The 21,513-nt window shown below is 40.0% G+C and overlaps 1 protein-coding gene across 1 annotated transcript in view; it reads left to right on the top strand.

Annotated features, from left to right (window-relative positions):
- shc3 (SHC (Src homology 2 domain containing) transforming protein 3) overlaps positions 1–21,513 on the top strand; it is a 298,746-nt gene that overhangs the window by 223,713 nt on the left and 53,520 nt on the right. Inside the window, exons 8-9 of the mRNA XM_060841596.1 lie at positions 9,768–9,951; positions 15,743–15,839. Of these exons, the coding sequence (XP_060697579.1) occupies positions 9,768–9,951; positions 15,743–15,839 (281 nt within the window). The remainder of the gene's footprint in view (positions 1–9,767; positions 9,952–15,742; positions 15,840–21,513) is intronic.

Raw genomic sequence — 21,513 nt, 5'->3', positions numbered from 1 at the left:
AGGCGTCTGGTGGTGAGGGACCGGCGGTGAAGGACCAGCACCACTGATCCAGAATCTGGTTTCCAGCATCTGCAGTCATTGTTTTTACCCATTATATAAATTAGGCCTGTTTTCTCTAGAATTCAGAAGGTTAAGGTGTAATCTGATTGAAGTTTTCCAAATAGTAATAGGAACAGCAAGTTTAGATTAAGGTAAACTTGATTGGTAATTCTAGAACTGGGAGCATAGTCTAAAACATAAGGCTCTACCATTCAGGAGAGGTGTCAGACACTAAGAGCAGTAGAGGTTTGGAATTATCTTACAGAAATGGCAGTTGAGGCTAGATCAGTCGTTAATCTTAAACCTGTTCTAGATAAATGATTTGGAAATGCTGATGTTGGGCTGGGGTGGGCAAAGTTAAAAATCACACAACACTAAGTTATAGTCCAACAGGTTTATTTAGAAGCACTAGGTTTCAGAGCACTGATTCTTTATCATGTGGTTGTGGAGTATAATCTAGTGTTACAGATAAATGTTTGTTCAGCAAAGCTATTAAGGTATATGGGCCAAAGGCCCATAGTAGTAAGGAGTTATACTACAGATCAGCCCTGAATAGTCACTGAATGGTAGAACAGACTCAAGGGGCTGAATCGTCAACTCAGAAATAGATATAAAAGCATAAAGCATTGTAGAAACTCAGGGCTGGTAGCCTCTGTGGAGAGAGGCACAGAGCTAACATTTTAAGTCTCATGTAATTCTTCTTTGGAACAGTCATTGGATTCAAAACTGTGGAGACATTGTTCCTCTCTCCACAAATGCTGCCAGATCTGTTGAGTTTCTCCCGTTTTTGTGCTTTCTGTTTTTAGTTTAGACTTCCACCATCTGCAATATTTGATTTTTATCTCACCAGATTATCTGCTGTTTATCTCATTGTTGTTTTGTGAGAGATTGCTGTGTGCAAATTTGCTGCCTGTAATACAATGATGACTACACTAGAAAGTCATGAGCTGTAAAATGCTTTGAGATGTCATGTCCCATAAGGAGAAGCAACATTTCCACAACTACCTTGTTAAGTTCCCGAAGAATCTTGGATGTTTCAATAATGATGCAAGACTACCTTTTGTCTGTGCGGTGGTAGAATGTAATTATGTTAATGCTGAGTGTGGAGGGAAGTCTGGATCCAGTAGAAGTGCCCTCAGGGGAGCTTCCAGATGCCAGCTGTTCAACCTCCACCATGAGGTAATGCATTTTGGGAGGACTAAGAAAACAAAATAATGATGACACGATGAATGTCAAGACCTTAGAAAATACAGAGAACCTGAGGAATATTGATGCATATGTCTGTACATCGTTGAAGAGAGTCGGATATTTGGATTAATAGGCTAAGAAAATATATGGCATACTTGCCTTTATTTGTCAAGGCATTGAATACAAGAGGGAAGATGATATGTTGGATCTGTATGAAATGTATGCTCACCTACAGCTGGATTAATATGCTAGAGAGGGTCCAAAAAAGATTCACCAGAATGTTGCCTGGGCTGGAGTGTTTCAGCTTTGAAGAGAGACTAAATCAGTTGGGGTGTCTTTATCTAAACTAAGAGGCTGGGAGGAGGGGGGTGGAATCTGATTGAAGTGTAGAAAATTATGAAGGGCATTAATAAGATAGATAGATAGGAAGAACTATTTTCTTTCAGAAAAATGATCAGTAACCAGTGGGCATAAATTTAAAATAAGGGGTAAGAGGTTTAGTGGGAACTTGATGAAAATATTTTTCATCCAGCGAGTTACTGGAATTCAGCCTGAAAGGGTGGTAGAGGTGGAAACCCTTGCAAATCTTAAGAAGTATTTAGACGAACACTTGAAATGCCATAACATACAAGGCTCCAGACCAGGTGCTGGGAAATTGGAATAAAGTAGATAAGTACTTGACAACTGGTGAGGATGTGATGGGCCGAAAGGTCACTTTATACTCTTTTAAACTTTAAATTAATGATATTAGTTAGGTAGCCCCTGCTTGTAACTCCATCACATTTTCACACAGTTCAGGAGACCCCAGAGCCCACTATCTGACTGGGACTCAGTGTCTGCATCAATTTCTGCAATTTGCTAACATTCAGAATCCTGCTCTATCTCTTCCTCTTGCAGCTGCCCAGTAATTATGAACTGCCGTCACCAATTTATGCATCCATCTGGCAACTATTAAACCCCCTGTTTTGGTTTGCAATCAGTTATTTCCTGATTTTTAAGTGATTCGAGTCACTGCCGGATCCCTGGTAGTGGACACTGCCCTTATTTAGGGAATATGAAATGAAGAGGTGATAGGTGTTTCAGGGCAAAATAATCTCTGTGTTTATTTAAAATACAAAAACAAATGTAATGCTAGAAAAATAGATAAATGCAATAAACAGGAAATTGACACAATGAATTAGACGAACCTCGATGATCTCAACGACATGGGCAGGGAGTATTTTGTTTGGATAATTGAATGCCGGATTAAAACAGTTTAATCTAGTATCGGGACCTTGTGATTTTGTTCATATAATCTGAAATTTGGATAATCGAGGTTCCTCTGTATACTGAGAACAGTTGTACCTTATCCCACAGACACACACATCAAACAACAGTTTAAATTAGAGTCTTTAATCATAATTCCTACCCTGGGGTCCCAATGCACTCTCATCACCTGCCTTCCCCTCCCTCCCTGCTAGTTAGGTTGGAACTTTGGGGTCTTGGGAATTTAAGCTCACCACTGAGAAGCGTGGTTTTGAATTGTGCCTACCTGTCTCGGACTGCTGTAGCCAGAGCCTGGATGAAGACTTTAGGCTGCATAGGCTTTTCAGTTTGGGTTGAGTCCACTGATACAGTAAGGTGCGTGTTGGATCTGTCAGATAGGTACCTGGTTTTCTTTACTTCCTGTTAGTTTTGCGGGCCCTATTTTCACTTCAGATTGTGTCTGAGAACTTGTTATGACAGTTGAGTCGGTGGTTTCTCAGAGTTGTCAGCCTTTGGTTCTGTTGGTTGTGGTCGGTTGCCATCGGTTCTCTTGGTTCGGAATAGGTTTGTGTCGAATAGCTCTTGTTTAGGAACTTATTTGTGCTGAAATTTGTTTGGCCTCTATGGTCTTGGTTCGGAAGCTGTTCATGCAGAAGCATGTTGAAAAGGCTCCCTTACATGTGATTTTGAAACTAATTGACTTTCTGATGGTTACAGTATGTGAGAATGGGTTTTGATTAAGGTTGAATGTCCAAAATCTCTGTAGGCCCTATACTATCGGCACAGTGTAGCCTGAGGTATAAAAGGTGTCTCGGCCTAGTGTCTGTTGGTTTCGGTTGTCTGTTCTCTGAGAGAGGAGGTTATGTTGTGATTATAGGCTGAATAATAGTCCCAGACAGCAATCCCCTTACTCAGGCCTGGTTGTGTACTTACACCCTCATTCCAGCTTTCATTTTTGGTTTTAAAAGTTTTGAAAATTGCGGACTCCGTTCAAAATCTAGGGTTTTGTCCATATGTTTTAATATAGAGGGTTTTTGCTTGATTTTACAACCAAAGTGTCAGCATTTACTACAGTACGTACATCAAGAAACTATGTGCTACTGCACCCTCTTCTATCTCGGAGGTTGGATGTGGTCCATCCTCAGGGCTGATAGTTGGAATACTAGTTGGTTCTCTGTGTAGGAGACAGAAAGATAGGGATTAAGGTATTATCTATACTCTTAGTGCTTGAGAGACAATACCATTCCAAATTGGTAACATTTCAAATTGATCTGTACAAGAATTTTCATTTCCCAAATTACACTATCCACACACTTTTGAATCACAAATACTTTCGGTTCTTAACATCACAAATGAAATTAAGGTTGCTCATTTGACTATGGTAGCCATTACACTCCCTCCCCTTGGGTCTGTTAGGTTTTGTCTCTGTCATTAGAACATAATATTCCCTTGGGACCTCACCACCCCATCACTTGTGGAGGTAAAGGCTCAAATCCAACTGATAGCTCACGCACGTTTCCTTCTATGGGGATGAGGATAGACTGTTCTACCACTCTGCTTACCAACCAACTACTCTCTCTTGCATTGTGGAGCCATTTATCCTGTAAAAAAATTAGCTTTCTTTGATTATATGGAATTTCAGACGCACTCATCACTCTATCGTGTGATAACTCCACATATCTGCAGGTCATTAATGGGCAATGGTAGTGTTCCATCTAATGATCAACATCTCGCCCCTACCAATTGCACACCCATATCTGCCTTTAGACAATGTATATTACCAGCTGTGCATCCTTTCCCTTCAAAACTCTGGGAATCAGCCAAAGCCATGCCCAGATGGCACTTTGCCATTATATTCCATCTATGCCTACCTCCATGATGAAGCCTCACTTATTTGTGCAAATATCAGGACAATGCCAGTTTCGTGCTCAGATATGCCAACCACCCAGTGCCATTTGCACTGCACCCACAGCAGCTAACCTTCCACATTGAATGTGGGCTGAGAACTCCGATAAAGGCCATTAATTGACCTTTTACTGCTTTAATATATGGGCTGGATTGGTGATGGCAAGAATCAGCCGACCTCTTGCTTTAGGGTCCCCATCTGCCCAACACTAGGGCTCCGAAAATCGAGCCTCAACCCTAAGTGTCTCAGGGTGGGAGTAGAGGTAGTGCAGGTGGCAACTCTCTGAGTACCCAGGTCACAGGCAGATGAAGAATTGATTAAGCATCTAAATGGTATGCTCAATGATATTTTGTGTGCTTTCATTATATACATATTACTCGCATTTGTGGGTCATTGTCAGAGGTCATGAGTTGTACTGGACAGTTCTAGTTACCTAAAGGCCTTTATCAGTTTGTTATATTGGCTGAAATGAGCTGGTATCACTACCTCCTGCAGAATTGAGACAACATTGCTGTTACCAAGGTATCAAGCATTAATCTGCATGTTGCACCAAACATCATCTGTAGCACCAATAATATAATCAATATTCAATCAAACTGTGTGACCAGTGTTTTCAACTTTGATAACTCCTGAGGCATAAGCATATGAACATTGATATTGTGTGAAGAATGAAGATATTAGGAAGGAGGGAGATTTAGATGATCATTTCCAAAGTTTAGGTGATAGGTGAAAGCACAAGGGTACCAGTGGTAAGATAAGTGAGTTGGATGATGTCCAAGGACCAGAGTTCAAAAAATGCAGAGGCCTTGCAGATTTATATGACTGGAGAACATTACAATGATGGATCAAAAATGTATTGTTGATTGGGGCTGATTTTTCAAATATTGGGCAGTGATGATTTAGATGATCTGATGCTTACAGAGTGGAGAATTGGAGTAGTTGAATCTGGAGATGACAAAGGTAGGGATGTCAGCTTTGACAGCAAATAGTATGTGGTAGCATTGGCGTGAAATATTGTTACAAAGATTGGAATAGGTTTTTAAGTGATTGAATCTTTTATTACTATACCATTATATTAAAAGGAATTTATTGTCAGTGAAGTCATACTGAAACATGCATCTCAAACCATGGCTAGATTTACCAAGCTCCACAAGTTACATTTGTAGATCTTAACCTATCTATTTTAAATGAAAATTGCTGAGGTTTGGAACCGTTTGAGCTTTTTGAAGAACGGTAAAAAAATCTCAGGTGATGAGTAAGGTTTATTTTGCTGACAAGAACATTGGGCAAGTGTGAAAGTTAGAACCAATATCAATTCTTTAAAAAAAAAAGTTGCAAAGAATCAGGAATCATTTGGTTGGTCAGTTATTGCAAAATTATTGGACTGCAATCTGTAGTAATCCTGGTTATAATGATGGAAACAATGTATTAGAGCAAAGAACAAAAAACAATACAGCTCAAGAACAGACCCTTCAGCCTTCCAAGCACGCACCGCCACATTTTGCCCTTTCATACTAAAACCATCATCACTTAAAGGATCTGTATCTATGTATTTCCTTCCTATTCATGTATTCGTCCAGGTGCTTCTTGAATGCTACTATTGTGTCTGCTTCCACCATCTCCTCTGGCAACGCACTCCAGGTACTCACCACCATTGTGTGAAAAACTTGCCTTACACATCTCTTTTAAACTCCACCCCCCACACACCTCACACCTTGAACCTGTCTACCCTAGTAATTGAACTCTCCACCCTGGGGCAAAAAACACTCTTACTTTCCACTCTAGCCATGCCATGCACAATCTTATAAACTTCTATTCGGCCGCTCCTTAACCTCTTTGTTCCAATGAAAGCAGATCTAGTTTATCCAACCTTCCTTCAATGCTAAAATTCCCCATACCAGACAACATCCTGGTAAACCTTTTCTGTATCCTCTCCAAAGAATCTACATCCTTTGGGTAGTGTAGTGACCAGAACTGTACGCAATATTCCAAGTGTGGCCTAGCTAAAGTTCTATAAAGCAGAAGCATAACATGTCTATTCCTATACTCAATGCACTTTCTAATGAAGGCAAGCATGTCACAGGCCTTTTTTAATACCTAATCTACCTGCACTGTCACCTTCAGTGATCTTTCTCTAATCAATACTCCTGAGAGTTCTGCCATTCACTGTATAATTTCCACCTATACCTGACCTTCCAAAATACATGACCTCACATTTGTCTGGATTAAACATCATTTACCATTTTTCTGTCCATGCCTCCAACTGATTTATATCCTGTTGTATCCTCTGATAATCGTCCTCACTATCCGCAGCTCCACCAATTTTTGTATTGTCCACAAGCTTACTAATTAGACCAAACACGTTTATGTAGACCATGAACAGCAGGGGTCTCAGCACTGATTCCAGTGGAACACCATTACTCTCAGCCCTCCATTTTGAAAAGCAATCTTCCACCACTACCCTCTGTCTCCTATGACTGAGCTAGTTCAATATCCATCTAGCCATCTTACCCTGATACCATGTGACTTCATCTTTTGTATCAGCCTGCCATGAGTATAAGATCAAAGTCTTCTTCAGTCCTATTTTATCCCATTACTTTCTGGTGACTAGAATGCTTGGATAATAAGTGGATAATAAGGCAAACATAATGCAATCGATATCTTTGGGTAATTATGATTTTCTGTTATCCCAGACCACACTGCCAAATTTCAGTTATGACATGGCTAAAGACAAGTTTCTTTTTGTTTAAAATCGACCAAGTTTAAACTCCTGGGACTCACTAAGAAAATAAAGCCATAAGATTCTATAGTTTTGAACAAACAACATGAAATGTTACTGTACAAAGTCAGAAAAGTAATACAATCTACTATATATATGATGTGGAGGTGCTAGTGTTGGTTTGGGTTGGACAAAGTTAAAAGTCACAAAGTTATCGTCCAACAGGTTTATTTGGAAGCACTCGCTTTTGGACCGCTGCTCCTTCAGGTAGCTGTGGAGCAGGATCATAAGACACAGAATTTATAGCAAAAGATCACAATGTCATGCAACTGGCACGATGTTTGAGCAAATCTAGATTGCTGTTAAGTCTTTCATCTTTTAGAATGGGTTGCTGATTTCAGTTCATTAGTATGTAAATCCCAGACTTCTTTCAAGTCACATTAACTTAAAGTTTTATAGAAAAAGGTGACATGTCAGCTCAGACAATGCATTAAAGGTGTGAAGTTAGAATCTGCCTGTATCCCAATCTTGAGATTAATGGCATTCTAGGTTTGTTCAATATATCGTATCAGTTTCATGACACTATGATCTTTTGCTATCAATTCTGTGTCTTATGATTCTAATCCATAGCTACTTGATGACGGAGCGGTGCTCCGAAAGCTAGCATTTCCAAATAAACCTGGACCATAACCTGGTGCTGTGCCACTTTTTACTTATATATGTATAACTTATAATCTAACATCCAGAATTAACCTGAGCTAAATATGGATAATACACAAGTACGTTAACACCATCCACAACAAAGCAGCCTGCATGATTAGCACCAGATCCACATACATTTATTCCCTTCACCATTGACACACTCATTTGGACAAATGAAGATTATTTCACACAGTTGTGCCTTGTGCTTGGTCAACATTTGACAAGCTTTGGAAATTAGGAGGTGAATTACTCAGTGCAGGATTCCTAACGCTGACTTTCAGTTGTAGCTACTGTATTTATGTGACTAGTTCAGTTTAACTTTTGGACAATGGTAACTCCTACGATGTGGATTGTGAGGGTACAATGGTAATTGTAATACCACTGAATGTTAAGGGACGAAAACAAGTCTCTCTTGCTGAAGGTTGTCATTGCCTGACATTTGTGTGGCACAAATCAAAGTATATAATTTTACAATACAAAAAGTGATCATTCGACCCATTATGTCTGTATTGGCAAATGTTGTTTTTCACTGGCTAACACACCTGGATATTGTCCAGATCTTCGTGCATTTGAGTGTGGACTGCTTCATTATTTGATCATTGCATAATGGTCAGCACTATTCACTAATCATCAACAAACATTCACAGTTTTGAACTTATAATAGAGTGAAGGTCATTGATGAAGCAGCTGAAGATGGTAGGGCCTAGGACACTATCTTGAAGAACTCCTACAGAGGTGTTCTGGAACTGAGATAACTGACCTTCAAAATGCACAGCCATCTTCCTTTGTGCTAGGTATGACTCCAACCAGTGGAGAGATTTCCCTCTGATTCCCATTCACTCCTGATTTGCTATGGATCCTTGATGTTACACTCAGTCAAATTTGGCATTGATGCCAAGTTTCTCCTCACCTGGAATTCAATTGTTTTCTCCATATTTGAACCAAGGCTGTAATGAGGTTAAGAGCCAGTAACATTGGTGGAACCCAAACTGGTTATCAGTGAGCAAGTTATTGCTAAGCACGTGCTGCTTAATAGAACAGTTGATGACACTTTCTATAACTTTGATGATGATCGAGAGTAGACTAATGAACAGGTTGGTGAGGGTGGGATCATATATGTTTTTCCCTCTTCTTGGTTCCCTGACCACACCCCACAGATCCAGTCTATCAGCTATGTCCTTTAGGACTCAACCACCAAGTAAGCCATACTGACATTTTGTGTTTTCACTGGGTAGCTTTGCTTTCAAGGAGTATTATTTTGGAAATGCACATAGAGTACATGTTGTGCAATTATTTAATTTACATCAATAATATATGCTACATTTGTTGGAGACAAATGAAAAGCAGTGTTACTTGACATTTAATTCCTACCTATGATAGGTCATTTAATCTCTGAGAATTTTAATTATGTAGAAAGACAGGAGGGGCTAATGGTTCAGCAATAGCATTCTCATCTCTGAATCAACAAGTTTGGATTTTGGCCCCATTTCTGGCAACAGCAATCAGAGTATTGATACTGGATACAGGGTTTATGTCCAATAGGATTACTTGAGAGCAATGTGGCAAAACCCTATTTTATGCATACATAGGACTCTTTAGCCTTGGTTGCAACCCATCTGGAAGAAGGTACCCTGAAGTTCAAAATTGTGAGGAAGGCAATGGCAAGTCAACAAAACAGTTGCATTAAGGTCAGGTTTCTACTGCGGTGAATGCAAATATCTCGTTATGAAATTCATCAACAAGAAAAATCATTGCCCATGGACAGAAAAAGCATAGTAATTTCCAAAAGTCATTTATATGATTTTGACAACTCTCATATAACACTGTATTTTTTCAAGAATATGGTTTCAAGAACATTTAATTGAATATATAAAATATAAAGCTTTAAATCATATAGTGAGATTTTCATTGAATACTCTTTATTTATACTGCGTGACACCATAACAACCATTTTCCAATCTCATGCAGAATGCCAAATTTAGAAGAATCAATTTGGGGTGGAGAAGATGAAGAGGTAACAGAGCATCCTTATTATAACAGTATTCCTGGGAAAATCCCTCCTTCTGGTGGGTTCATTGATGTCCGACTTAGAGAAACTCATCAGCTAGGGTTGAATCAGAGTCTGCCTGCACATTGTTTTGATATTAACCAGGTTGGTAAATTTTATGTGATTCACATTTCTCAATGTATTTTTATTAGCTTATATATTTTAAAGTATTAATTCCTTGAATCAAGTCTTAAAGGTAGACAATTGAATCTTGATGTTTTGCTTATTAACTATTCTAATTGTGATGAGATTGCTCCAAGCAACCACCGTGCATTCTGTTCTAATGTGGCTTTCAAAATGCCAAACGTGAAAGCAAGTAGTACAGAAAATCTATATAAAGTACATTCATTTCTAGAGCTGTCACTAAAATGACCATTACTTCTGTTGATTAGAAATAGCTTTATTTATTCAGCATTGGCTTATTGAGTAATACAGTGCCCTATATACTCAGAGAGGGTAATAACAAATCTTTCATTGATTGTCTGCAGTGTGTTGGATTGTCTCAACCAGTTTAGCAATAAGTGGTGTTCTATATACTCCAACTATTCTTTTGTTTTAGCAAATGACTTTTGTTCAGATATGAGCCTAAATGGTGAGCAACAGTTGGCTAAACAGCAATGGGCATCATACCTGATGGCTCCAGAATCAAAGATTACTGAATTGGAATCTGAGAGTAGGATTTCCTTCTTCCTCTCTACAGTTAAGCTAAGTGCTATTGTAGCATCCTGCTCAATTTTGTTTGCATTTTATCAGAAGGCACAGATTCACAGAATTGTTACACATTGTGTCTACATCAGTTCTCCAAATTAAAAGTTCAATCATATTACGAAGAGTAGTATTGAAACACTGGAGAACATGCAGAAAAGGAATTACAAGAATGTTACCAGAGTTGAGAATTTATACCTATCAGGAACATTTGCACATGTTAAGTCACTTTTCTCCAAGATCAGAAACCTGATTGGATGAATCCAAGTTTGAAGATTTCCAAGGTAGGAACAGGTTTTGTAGATAGCAGCATGTTCAAGAACTGTAAAGAAGAAAGGGAGGTTTGAGATAGGAGCAGTTTGCAAGATGGCGGAATCAAACATTATTTTTGAGGAAGGGGGTGATATTGGCATACTTAAGGGAAAGGGTGGCAGTGCCTAAAGAGAGACAGCACTTACAATATTAGCTAACATGGGGTCTTGGAAGAGAAGTTAGCTGATCTGCAGTGTAGAGAGAATAGGATGATTGTAACAGGAGATCAGTCTCTTGAAAAGATGAGCTTAGAGAGGATGTGAGGGGAGTCATGTGAAACTAATGAAAGAAGCAAAAAGCAGGCTGCCCTGGTGGGTAGTGGAAAGGTGGGAAATTGCAAAGGCAGTTCACCAGATATGCATCCCTTGGACTCAAACTGGCATGGAAAAAGGCCATACCAGGAGAAATGGCCAGGATGACAGAGAATGTCTTCTTGGGGACTAGGAAACCAAAAGCGAAGGCGCAGTCATCACTGAGTAAATCAGGAGTTGGATAACTATTGTGCTGAATGGAAAGCTACCATCTCGATGACTGAGGACTTGAGTGCAGTTGTGAGTGAATCACAAGGTTGTTTCTTCCAGAATGATAGTGAAGGAGCTATAGAGTAAAAGATTCAGAGCATAGAGAGGCTATGTGGGTGGTGAATAATTTAAGAAGTGTTTAGATTAGATTCCCTACAGTATGGAAACAGGCTCTTCGGCCCAACAAGTCCACACTGACCCTCCAAAGAGTAACTCCCTCCCGATCCATTCCCCTATTCTACATTAACCCCTGACTAATTCACCTAACACTATGGGCAATTTAACATGGCCTATTCACCTAGCATGCACATCTTTGGACTGTGGGAGGAAACTGGAGCACTTGGGGGAAACCCATGCAGACACTGGGAGAATGTACAAACTCCACACAGGCAGTCCTCTGAGACTGGAATCAAACCCAGGTTCCTGGCACTGTGAGGCAGCAGTGCTAACTACTGAGCCACCATTCTGCCCATGTGATCTTATCTGTCAGTGAAACTATGCAGGCAATGAGACTAGGTGAGATGGAAAGCTGAAAGGGGTGGCTGTGAATATGTGTTGAAGAATTTGTCTAGGAGACTTTTATGGGGGATATTATTTGTTGAATTATTTAATAATTTATTGCACATCATTTAATTGACTTGCCTATTGTCCTTGTCACCTTAGGAAATTGGAGGTTAGGGAGGAGTAGTCAAAGTAGCCTTGGTGAGTTGCTGTATAGCATCTTGTAGATAATACACCATGTTGAAATGGTGCTCCAGTAATGTGGAAATTAAATATTTAAGGTGGTGGGTGGGGTGCCAAACAAATGGGCTGCTTCATCCTGGATAGTGTTCAACTTCTCGAGTGTTGTTAGACCCACATCATCCTGGCAAGTGAGGACTACTCCATCACACTCGTGAGTCATGCCCTGTAGATGGTGGACAGACTGTGGGGAGACGGGCAATGAGGTACTTGTTGTGGTGTTCCCAGTCCGTAGCCTGCTATTATAGCTATAACATTTATATAGCTGATCCATTTTCTGTTTAATGCTAAGCCTTAAGAAGTTAATAGTGGAATAATTCAGTGACAGTAATGACATTGACATCAAAGGGAGATTGCTAGATTCTCTTTTGTCATAGATGGTTATTGCTTAGCATTTGTGTGATTTCTACTTCTCTTCCCAAGCCTGACTACAGTCCTATTCTTGCTGCTTGTGGAGACAATCTGTGGATCTGCAAATGCAGTTGAATACTCCAAAATATTATCAAATTTGGCAATGTGATCAATCAAACATCATTGATGAAGCTGTCCATATTTGAACCAAGGCTATGATGAGGTCTTGACCAGAATGGGTCTAGGGAAGAATTAATTGGAACAAAACTAGAGGCAGCAACTAAGATTTAAATAAAGAATAATTGATTTGGTCATTAAAACACAAGACATATGACAGAACAGATGATGCATTACAAGCGTAGTACGTGGGCACTGGTGTACACCAGTGTGATCCACAGTGACCATATATGCACTAAGTGTTTTTGGCTTGAGAAACCTTAGTTAAGATTGAATAAGCTACAGACAGTATAAAGCCTCAAGGAAGGGTAAGTTGCCCAGAGATTTTGTTTTAAAAGAGAATTGTAACTCTTGGCCTAGAGTATTCTTACGTGGTCCGTGGTCGGTACAAGCGAGTGTGACTAAGTGAAGTTGTGTGGGGATTAAAAAGGTAGACTTTCAACCTTTGCAATTAACCAATGGCTTTGTTGTTCTTAGAGTCATAGAGTTAAAGAGATGTACAGTATGGAAACAGACCCTTCGGTCCAACCCGTCCATGTCGACCAGATACCCAACCCAATCTAGTCCCACCTGCTAGCACCCGGCCCATATCCCTCCAAACCCTTCCTATTCATATACCCATCCAAATGCCTTTTAAATGTGGCAATTGTACGAGCCTCCACCACTTCCTGTGGCAGCTCATTCCATACATCTTTTCTGAATCCTTTCAAGTTTCACAACATCTTTCCAATAGGAAGGAGACCAGAATTGCATGCAATATTCCAACAGTGGCCTAACCAATGTCCTCTACAGCCTCGACATGATCTCCCAACTCCTATACTCAGTACTCTGACTGACAAAACAAAGCATACCAAACGCCTTCTTCACAACCCTTATCTACCTGTGACTCCACTTTCAAGGAGCTATGAACCTGCACTCCAAGTCTCTATTTTTCAGCAACACTCCCTAGGACCTTACCATTAAGTGTATAAGTCCTGCTAAGATTATGGTTTGTCTGAATGAAAATGAGGGCTGCAAGGTGGATGATTTTATAACATGGTGCAGAGAGCCATTTAAGTTGGACAAGATAATAGATGTGATAAATGTAGTGGTAGTAGAAGATAATATAATTTGGGAATAGGCACAATTTTCTGCAGCTGACAGTATTAATCCTGAATACTATGTTGCTTGTCCAGTGGCAGGGTTTGGGACATCTATGTGTATTTAGAGAAGAACTTGCAATGAAACAAGGAGTATCGAATAAGTGTGCTTTATGTGGCTATCTATCAAGGGAGTATGTGCAGCTCTGGGGGATATAGAGTCAAAGAGTCACACAACCTGCATTTGGCCCATATCACTCTAAACCATTCCTATTCATGTACCTGTCCAAATGTCTTTTAAATGTTGGAATTACACCTGCATCTAGCACTTCCTCAGGCATTTCATTCAACACACAAACCACCTTCTGTGTGAAACAATTATCCCTCAGCTCCCTTTTAAATCATTCTATTCCCATCTTTAAATTATGCCCCCTACTTTTGAACTTTCCTACCTTCAGGAAAAGACCTTTGCTCTTCACTGTATCTATGCCCATCATGATTTTATAAAGCTCTATAAGGCCACCCCTTAATCTCCTCCACTCCAGGGAAAGAACTAGCAGCCTATCCAGCTTCTCCTTATAACTCAAACCCTCCAATTTTGCTACGACCCTTGTAAATCATTTGTGTACCCTTTCCAATTTAATAACATCTTTCTTATAGCAGGGTGAGCCGAACTATGCACAGTACTCCAAAAGTGGCCTCACCAATGTACAACCTCAACAAAACATCCCAAGTCCTTTAGGCCAAAGTGAGTACTGCAGATATTGGAGATTAGCGTCAGGAGTGTAGTGCTGGAAAAGCACAGGAAGTCAGGCAGCATCTGAGGAACAGGAAAATCGACATTTTGGGCAAAAGCCCTTCATTCCTGATGAAGGGCTTGTGCCTGAAACGTCGATTTTTCCAGCTCTTCAGATGCAGCCTGACCTGCTGTGCATTTCCAGCACCGTACTCTTGACTCTCTTCCCAAGTCCTATGCTCAAAAGTTTAAGCAACAAAAGCAAGCATGCTACATGCCTTCTTAATAATCCTGACTACCTGTGTTGCAACTTTCAATGAACTGTGGACCTGAACCACTCGGTCTCTCACTCTCCAGCGCCCTACCATTAACTGTATAAGTCCTTGTTGATCTGACTGAAATACAATGCTTTGCATTTATCCAAAATAAACTTGATTTGCCATTTCTCAGCCTATTGGCCCAGATAAAGATCCTGCTGTACTCTGAGATAAATGTCTTCACTGTCTACTTTGCCACCAATTTTGGTGGCATCCGCAAACTTACCAACCATGCTTCCTATGTTCTCATCCAAATTGTTTATATAAATGACAACAACAATGGACCCAGTGCTGATCCCTGCGGAACACCACTGGTCACAGGTCTCCAGTCTGAAAAACAGCTCTCCTCCACCACCCTCCGATATTTACTAAAATATAAAACCAGAGAGATGATAATCTCTCTAGATCACTACCCAGGCCACAAGCAATTTGGCATAGAGTGAATAAAATTAGAGATTTTAATGCATGATTTAAAGACTGTCATAATAGAAAAGGATTTTGATTCATAGGACACTAGCACCAGTACTGGGGAAAGTACTACTGTACCAGTGGCATGGTCTTCCCCCGGACAATGTTGAGACTAGTATTCTGGTGAGTCACATAAAAGGACAGTACTGGAGGCTTTGAACTAAATAGTGGAAATGAGGGATCATGTAAGGAGAAATGTGGTCATTTAAAGAGGAAGAACAAGGCCACAGAGCAACACTGATAATTTGCATAAAATATTGATACTACATTCACCCATTACTACAAAATCCTTTTGCATTTTTATTACCATTGATTGAAAAATAAACAGTTAAGTATAATCAACATCTGCATGAGACTCAAGTTAGGGAAGAAAAAGAACGGATATCATTCCAAAGAAAGAAATGTTTGTATTCTTTTACTCTTTCTTACTCTGTGTTGTTTTAGGCATGGAACCCTTTAGTGTTGAACAATTTTACTTTGTTACTGTAGCCAGTGTTAGCCATTGGACAAGATCAAAGCTACTATCAAGGGCCAGATCTGGGCGAAAACCACAGTGAAGACCGGAGACATGCACTCGGCAGATATGGTAAATAAATAACCTTTTGAGAAATACCTGTCTTTGAAACGATAGGTAAATTCACAGGAGAACTACGTAAAGTGAAGGAGAGTCGAGGGATCCTCCATGAATGTGGTCAATAGAGGGCACTGTGTCAGATTTTTATTCATTAAATAGATTGTTTATATATTACCATGGAAGAGTTCTAAATATCATTTGAAAAAAAAACAGCACAACCATGTAAATTATTTTGAAAATGTATTGTGCAACACAGGGAATGACATAATCAGTAGAAACAGCATACCTGCCTCTTCTGAGTACATTTTTTCCACAGAAAAAGAAAATTGCTGAACACTTTTTTAAAAGTGAAATGATGACATTTCACACTTTAGTATTCCTGATCCATGTCAATAAATAATACAAAATCACAGAGGGCAACACAACCAAAATCATTCCATTTAGTGTGTCTATGCTGGCTCTTTACTGTAATAATTCAAAATTAATCTCATGACCTGGTGGCAGTGTGTACCATCTACAAGATGTACTGTAACAACTCACCAAATTTTCCCAATATTAGATGGTGTTTAAACTTTCTTTAAATTGTGTTTCCTGTTTGTACTGGGCTGTAAGCTTGTCATCTGCTGAAAATGGATGTGAGGAAACATTTTGAAAAATTAACTTGTGACAATTTAATAGACTTCAGGCAAAATACTAACTTCTTGCTGCCACTAATTGTACAGAATGCAACATGCAGTCAACACTTCCAGTACTGTTCATTTGTTGTAATAAATTGGCGCTGAAAATGTGTTGCTGGAAAAACGCAGCAGGTCAGGCAGCATCCAAAGAGCAGGATGCTGCCTGACCTGCTGCGCTTTTCCAGCAACACATTTTCAGCTCTAATCTCCAGCATCTGCAGTCCTCATTTTCTCCATGTGATAAATTGGCACCAACTTGACACAGGCATAGTGAAGAGATTGAAGCCTATTGTTTCCAGCTGTCCAACTCCATCAACAGAGTCTTAGAATCAACCATGTCTCTTATTGGTGTCTTAGCTTTCGTTGTGGTAGAAACAGCAGAAACTCAATGTCTCACTGCTGTGGTGGAAGCTCAGATTGGGGTACTGAAATGTTCTGGTTGTGTGTATGATAGATATTCATTCACATGTTTGGTAAATAAATTTTTTACCCTTCACAGATAATGCAAATGTGAGTAATTTCCATAGTGTTAGTGGTTTAGATAGAGAGAAATTTCTTAAGTGTGTGCAAGACAATTTTCTGATTCAGTATGTAGATGTACCTACTACAGAAGGTGCAAAGCTTGACCTACTCTTGGGAAATAAGGCAGGGCAGGTGACTGAGGTGTCAGTGGGGGAACACTTTGAGGCCAACGACCAAAATTCTATTCGTTTTAAAATAGTGATGGAAAAGAATAGAAGTTCTAAATTGGAGAAAAGGCAATTTTGACGGTATTAGGTAAGAACTTTCAAAAGCTGATTGGAGGCAGATGTTTGCAGGTAAAGGGACAGCTGGAAAATGGGGAGTCTTCAGAAATGAGATAAAGAGAGTGCAGAGAAAGTATATTCCTGTCAGGGTGAAAGGGAAGACTGGTAGGTATAGGGAATGCTGGATGACTAAAGAAATTGAGGGTTTGGTTAAGAAAAAGGAAGCATATGTTAGTTATAGACAGGATAGATTGAGTGAATCCTGAGAAGAGTTTAAAGAAAGTAGGAGTATACTTAAGAGGGAAATCAGGAGGACAAAAAGGGGACATGAGATAGCTTTGGCAAAACAGAATTAAGGAGAATCCAAAGGGTTTTTACAAATATATTAAGGACAAAAGGGTAACTAGGGAGAGAATAGGGCCCTTCAAAGGTCAGCAAGGCGGCCTTTGTGTGGAGCCACAGAAAATGGGGGAGATACTATATGAATATTTTGCATCAGTATTTACTGTGGAAAAGGATATGGAAGTTGTAGACTGTAGGGAAATAGATGGTGACATCTTGCAAAATGTCGAGATTACAGAGGAGGAAATGCCGGATATCTTGAAACATGGATAAATCCTCAGGATTAAAGGTGGATAAATCCCCAGGACCTGATCAGGTGTACCCAAGAACAATGTGGGAAGCTTGAGAAGTGATTGTTGGGCCTCTTGCTGAGATATTTGTATCTTCGATAGTTACAGGTGAGGTGCCGGAAGACTGGAGGTTGACAAACGTGGTGCCACTGGTTAATAAAGGTGGTAAAGACAAGCCTGGGAACTATAGACCGGTGAGCCTGACCTCGGTGGTGGGCAAGTTGTTGGAGGGAATCCTGAGGGACAGGATGTACATGTATTTGGAAAGACAAGGAATGATTTGGGATAGTCAACATGGCTTTGTGCGTGGGAAACTTGATTGAGTTTTTTGAAGAAGTAACAAAGAAGATTGATGAGGGCAAAGCAATAGATGTGATGTATATGGACTTCAGTAGGGCATTCGACAAGGGTCCCCATGGGAGACTGATTAGCAAGGTTAGATCTCAGGGAATACAGGGAGAACTAGTCATCTGGATACAGAACTGGCTCAACGGTAGAAGACAGAAGGTGGTGGTGGAGGGTTGTTTTTCAGACTGGAGGCCTGTGACCAGTGGAGTGCCACAAGGATCGGTGCTGCGCCGTCTACTTTTACATAAATGATTTGGATGCGAACATAAGAGATACAGTTAGTAAGTTTGCAGATGACACCAAAATTGGAGGTGTAGTGGACAGCGAAGAGGGTTACCTCAGATTACAACAGGGTCTGGACCAGATGGGCCAATGGGCTGAGAAGTGGCAGATGGAGTTTAATTCAGATAAATGTGAGGTGCTGCATTTTGGGAAAGCAAATCTTAGCAGGACTTATACACTTAATGGTAAGGTCCTAGGGAGTGTTGCTGAACAAAGAGACCTTGGAGTGCAGGTTCATAGCTCCTTGAAAGTGGAGTCGCAGGTAGATAGAATAATGAAGAAGGCGTTTGGTATGCTTTCCTTTATTGGTCAGAGTATTGAGTACAGGATTTGGGAGGCCATTTGCAGCTGTACAGGACATTGGTTAGGCCACTGTTGAAATATTGTGTGCAATTCTGGTCTCCTTCCTATCAGAAAGATGTTGTGAAACTTGAAAGGATTCAGAAAAGATTTACAAGGATGTTGCCAGGGTTGGATTATCTGAGCTACAGGGAGAGGCTGAACAGGCTGGGGCTGTTTTTCCTGGAGCATTGGAGGCTGAGGGGTGACCTTATAGAGGTTTACAAAATTATGAGGGGCATGGATAGGATAAATAGACAAAGTCTTTTCCCTGGGGTCGGGGAATCCAGAACTAGAGGGCATAGGTTTAGGGTGAGAGGGGAAAGATGTAAAAGAGATCTCGGGGGCAACATTTTCACGCAGAGGGTGGTACGTGTATGGAATGAGCTGCCAGAGAAGTGGTGGAGGCTGGTACAATTGCAACATTTAAGAGGCATTTGGATAGGTATATGAATAGGAAGGATTTGGAGGGATAATGGGCCAGGTGCTGGCAGGTGGGACTAGATTGGGTTGGGATATCTGGTCGGCATGGACGGGTTGGACTGAAGGATCTGTTTCCACGCTGTACATCTCTATGACTCTAAATGATTTTAATCAATGCTGATAAGGTGGTGACAAGTTCCTATCCAATGCGTAATTTATGGACCTGTTGCTGAATAGGGTTTAGAGTATATTTTTTGTTACAAGCTGGTTTAATAGACCATAATCTTTTAAAAAGCATGAAAGAACTAAGAGCAATAAATTAAGTGTAAGGATTCCAGCGTTGAATTGAAATAATCTTTATCATACAAACTTGATCAAAATAAATATATTTAAAAATGACTAGATAAGTATACAGGTAAAATAATGATTCTAAACCATATATAATGTTTATAGAATTAAGACTCTAACTTTCAAGAGGGGGGAGGGTAGGGAGAGAGAGCAAGTCTTCCAGTTCTACTGATATGGATCCATTTGCTTCCCACTGCCCCAAACACTTTTTCTTGAGTTACAGTTCCTTTGTGCATTCACGTGTGTTTAGTCATTAAAGCCCAGCATTTCAACTACCTTACCTTTCTAGCCTTTAAACTCTTAAAGAAATATAATTCAAAGCTTTTGGAGCACAAATCTTCAAAATGCTTTAATTGCATTCATCCAATTTTATATTACAAACTTAAATTCCTCAAATTAAAAAAATACTAATGCAAAGGAACCATGAACAAGGTATTCACAACCATAGTCACACCCTTTGGTTCAGTTACATGGGAGGGTTGATATGTGGTGTATGCAAAGCACCATGTGTGTTGCCAATGGCACCTTGCAGTATGGGAAAGCATATAACTCATGTAAAAGCTCACAGTCACTCCATTTTGCTCTTTCTGGCAAGAGGCAATGAAATAAAGTTCTTTCTCTTATATAAGACACTGAAGTGCTTTAATAAAGCATGCTGTTAATATCTTCACCAGAGTCATAAGGGTTTACAGCCACTTTCATCTTCACAACAACTTTCTTTGAATTCTTTACCATTCGCTGAATTTATTATGCAACAACAACTTCGTGAAATGCTCAAATACCATCTCATACTTTAATCATTACTAAGAATCGACTACATAAATTGCTCCCTCAATGTTTTGCCCCAGACTTGGCTTTCTGCTGAGAATCGTACTCCCTCTCTTTTCCGTCCTCCATCTTCTAGCTCTTCCACTGCTCATTCTTCCAAACATGCTCAATTTTAAGAAAATAGAGTACTAAGGTACCAATGTATGGAAACATCTGGTTTCTGCACAAACTTTTAAGTCACCGAAAATGTACTTCCACACTTGCTACGTTACTTCTTGCATATTCCTGAAACTAGAATTGTGGTAAAAGCTAGAAGTAATCTAGCACTGGCTTGTAATTGGCTGATCATCCCTGTAAATACTACATGTTGAGTGTCTGTCATGCCAATAAACATGTGTTCAACTGTGGGAGATTGAGAGGGCATGGGCTGAGGTGTGCAGCTTCAAATTTACATGTTGGTACCAAATAAGTAGTACTTGCTGATTGTCATTGTGATCTGTCTGCTCTGCATTCTTCTGACAGATATTTTGAAGGGCATGGATAGGATAAATAGACAATGTCTTTCCCTGGCATGGGGGAATCCAGAACTAGAGGGCATAGGTTTAGGGTGAGAGGGGAAAGATATAAAAGACACTTAAGGGGCAACTTTTTCACAAAGAGGGTGATACATGTATGGAATGAGCTGCCAGGGGAAGTGGTGGAGACTAGTACAATTGCAACATTTAAAAGGCATCTAGATGGGTATATGAATAGGAGGGGTTTGGAGGTATATGGACCAGGTGCTAGAGGATGGGACTAGAATTGGGTTGGGATATTGTGTCAGCATGGATGAGTTGGACCGAAGGGTCTGTTTCCTTGCTGTACATTTCTGACTCTATGACTTTATTTGGTGTGTGTTCTCTAATCAACTTTACCAATACACAATTCATCGTTCTTCAGACAGAATTGTATGCGCATGTCACAGACACCATTTTGGAATCTAAAAGGACCTGTTAGCCCTCTGAAAATAGGTAACATCGTGCTGAGTTGCTGTCCACTAAGCCTTTGATTCTGTCCAGATCTGGGCAAACCATCCTAAATTTGACCTGACAATTGTCAAGCCTTATCATATATTTTGCAGATG

This window comes from Hemiscyllium ocellatum, chromosome 2 (assembly GCF_020745735.1).
Source record: "Hemiscyllium ocellatum isolate sHemOce1 chromosome 2, sHemOce1.pat.X.cur, whole genome shotgun sequence".
In the NCBI taxonomy this organism is placed as follows: domain Eukaryota; kingdom Metazoa; phylum Chordata; class Chondrichthyes; order Orectolobiformes; family Hemiscylliidae; genus Hemiscyllium; species Hemiscyllium ocellatum.
The sequence above is the reverse complement of the archived record's forward strand: the minus strand, read 5'-3'. Positions and strand labels throughout refer to the sequence as shown.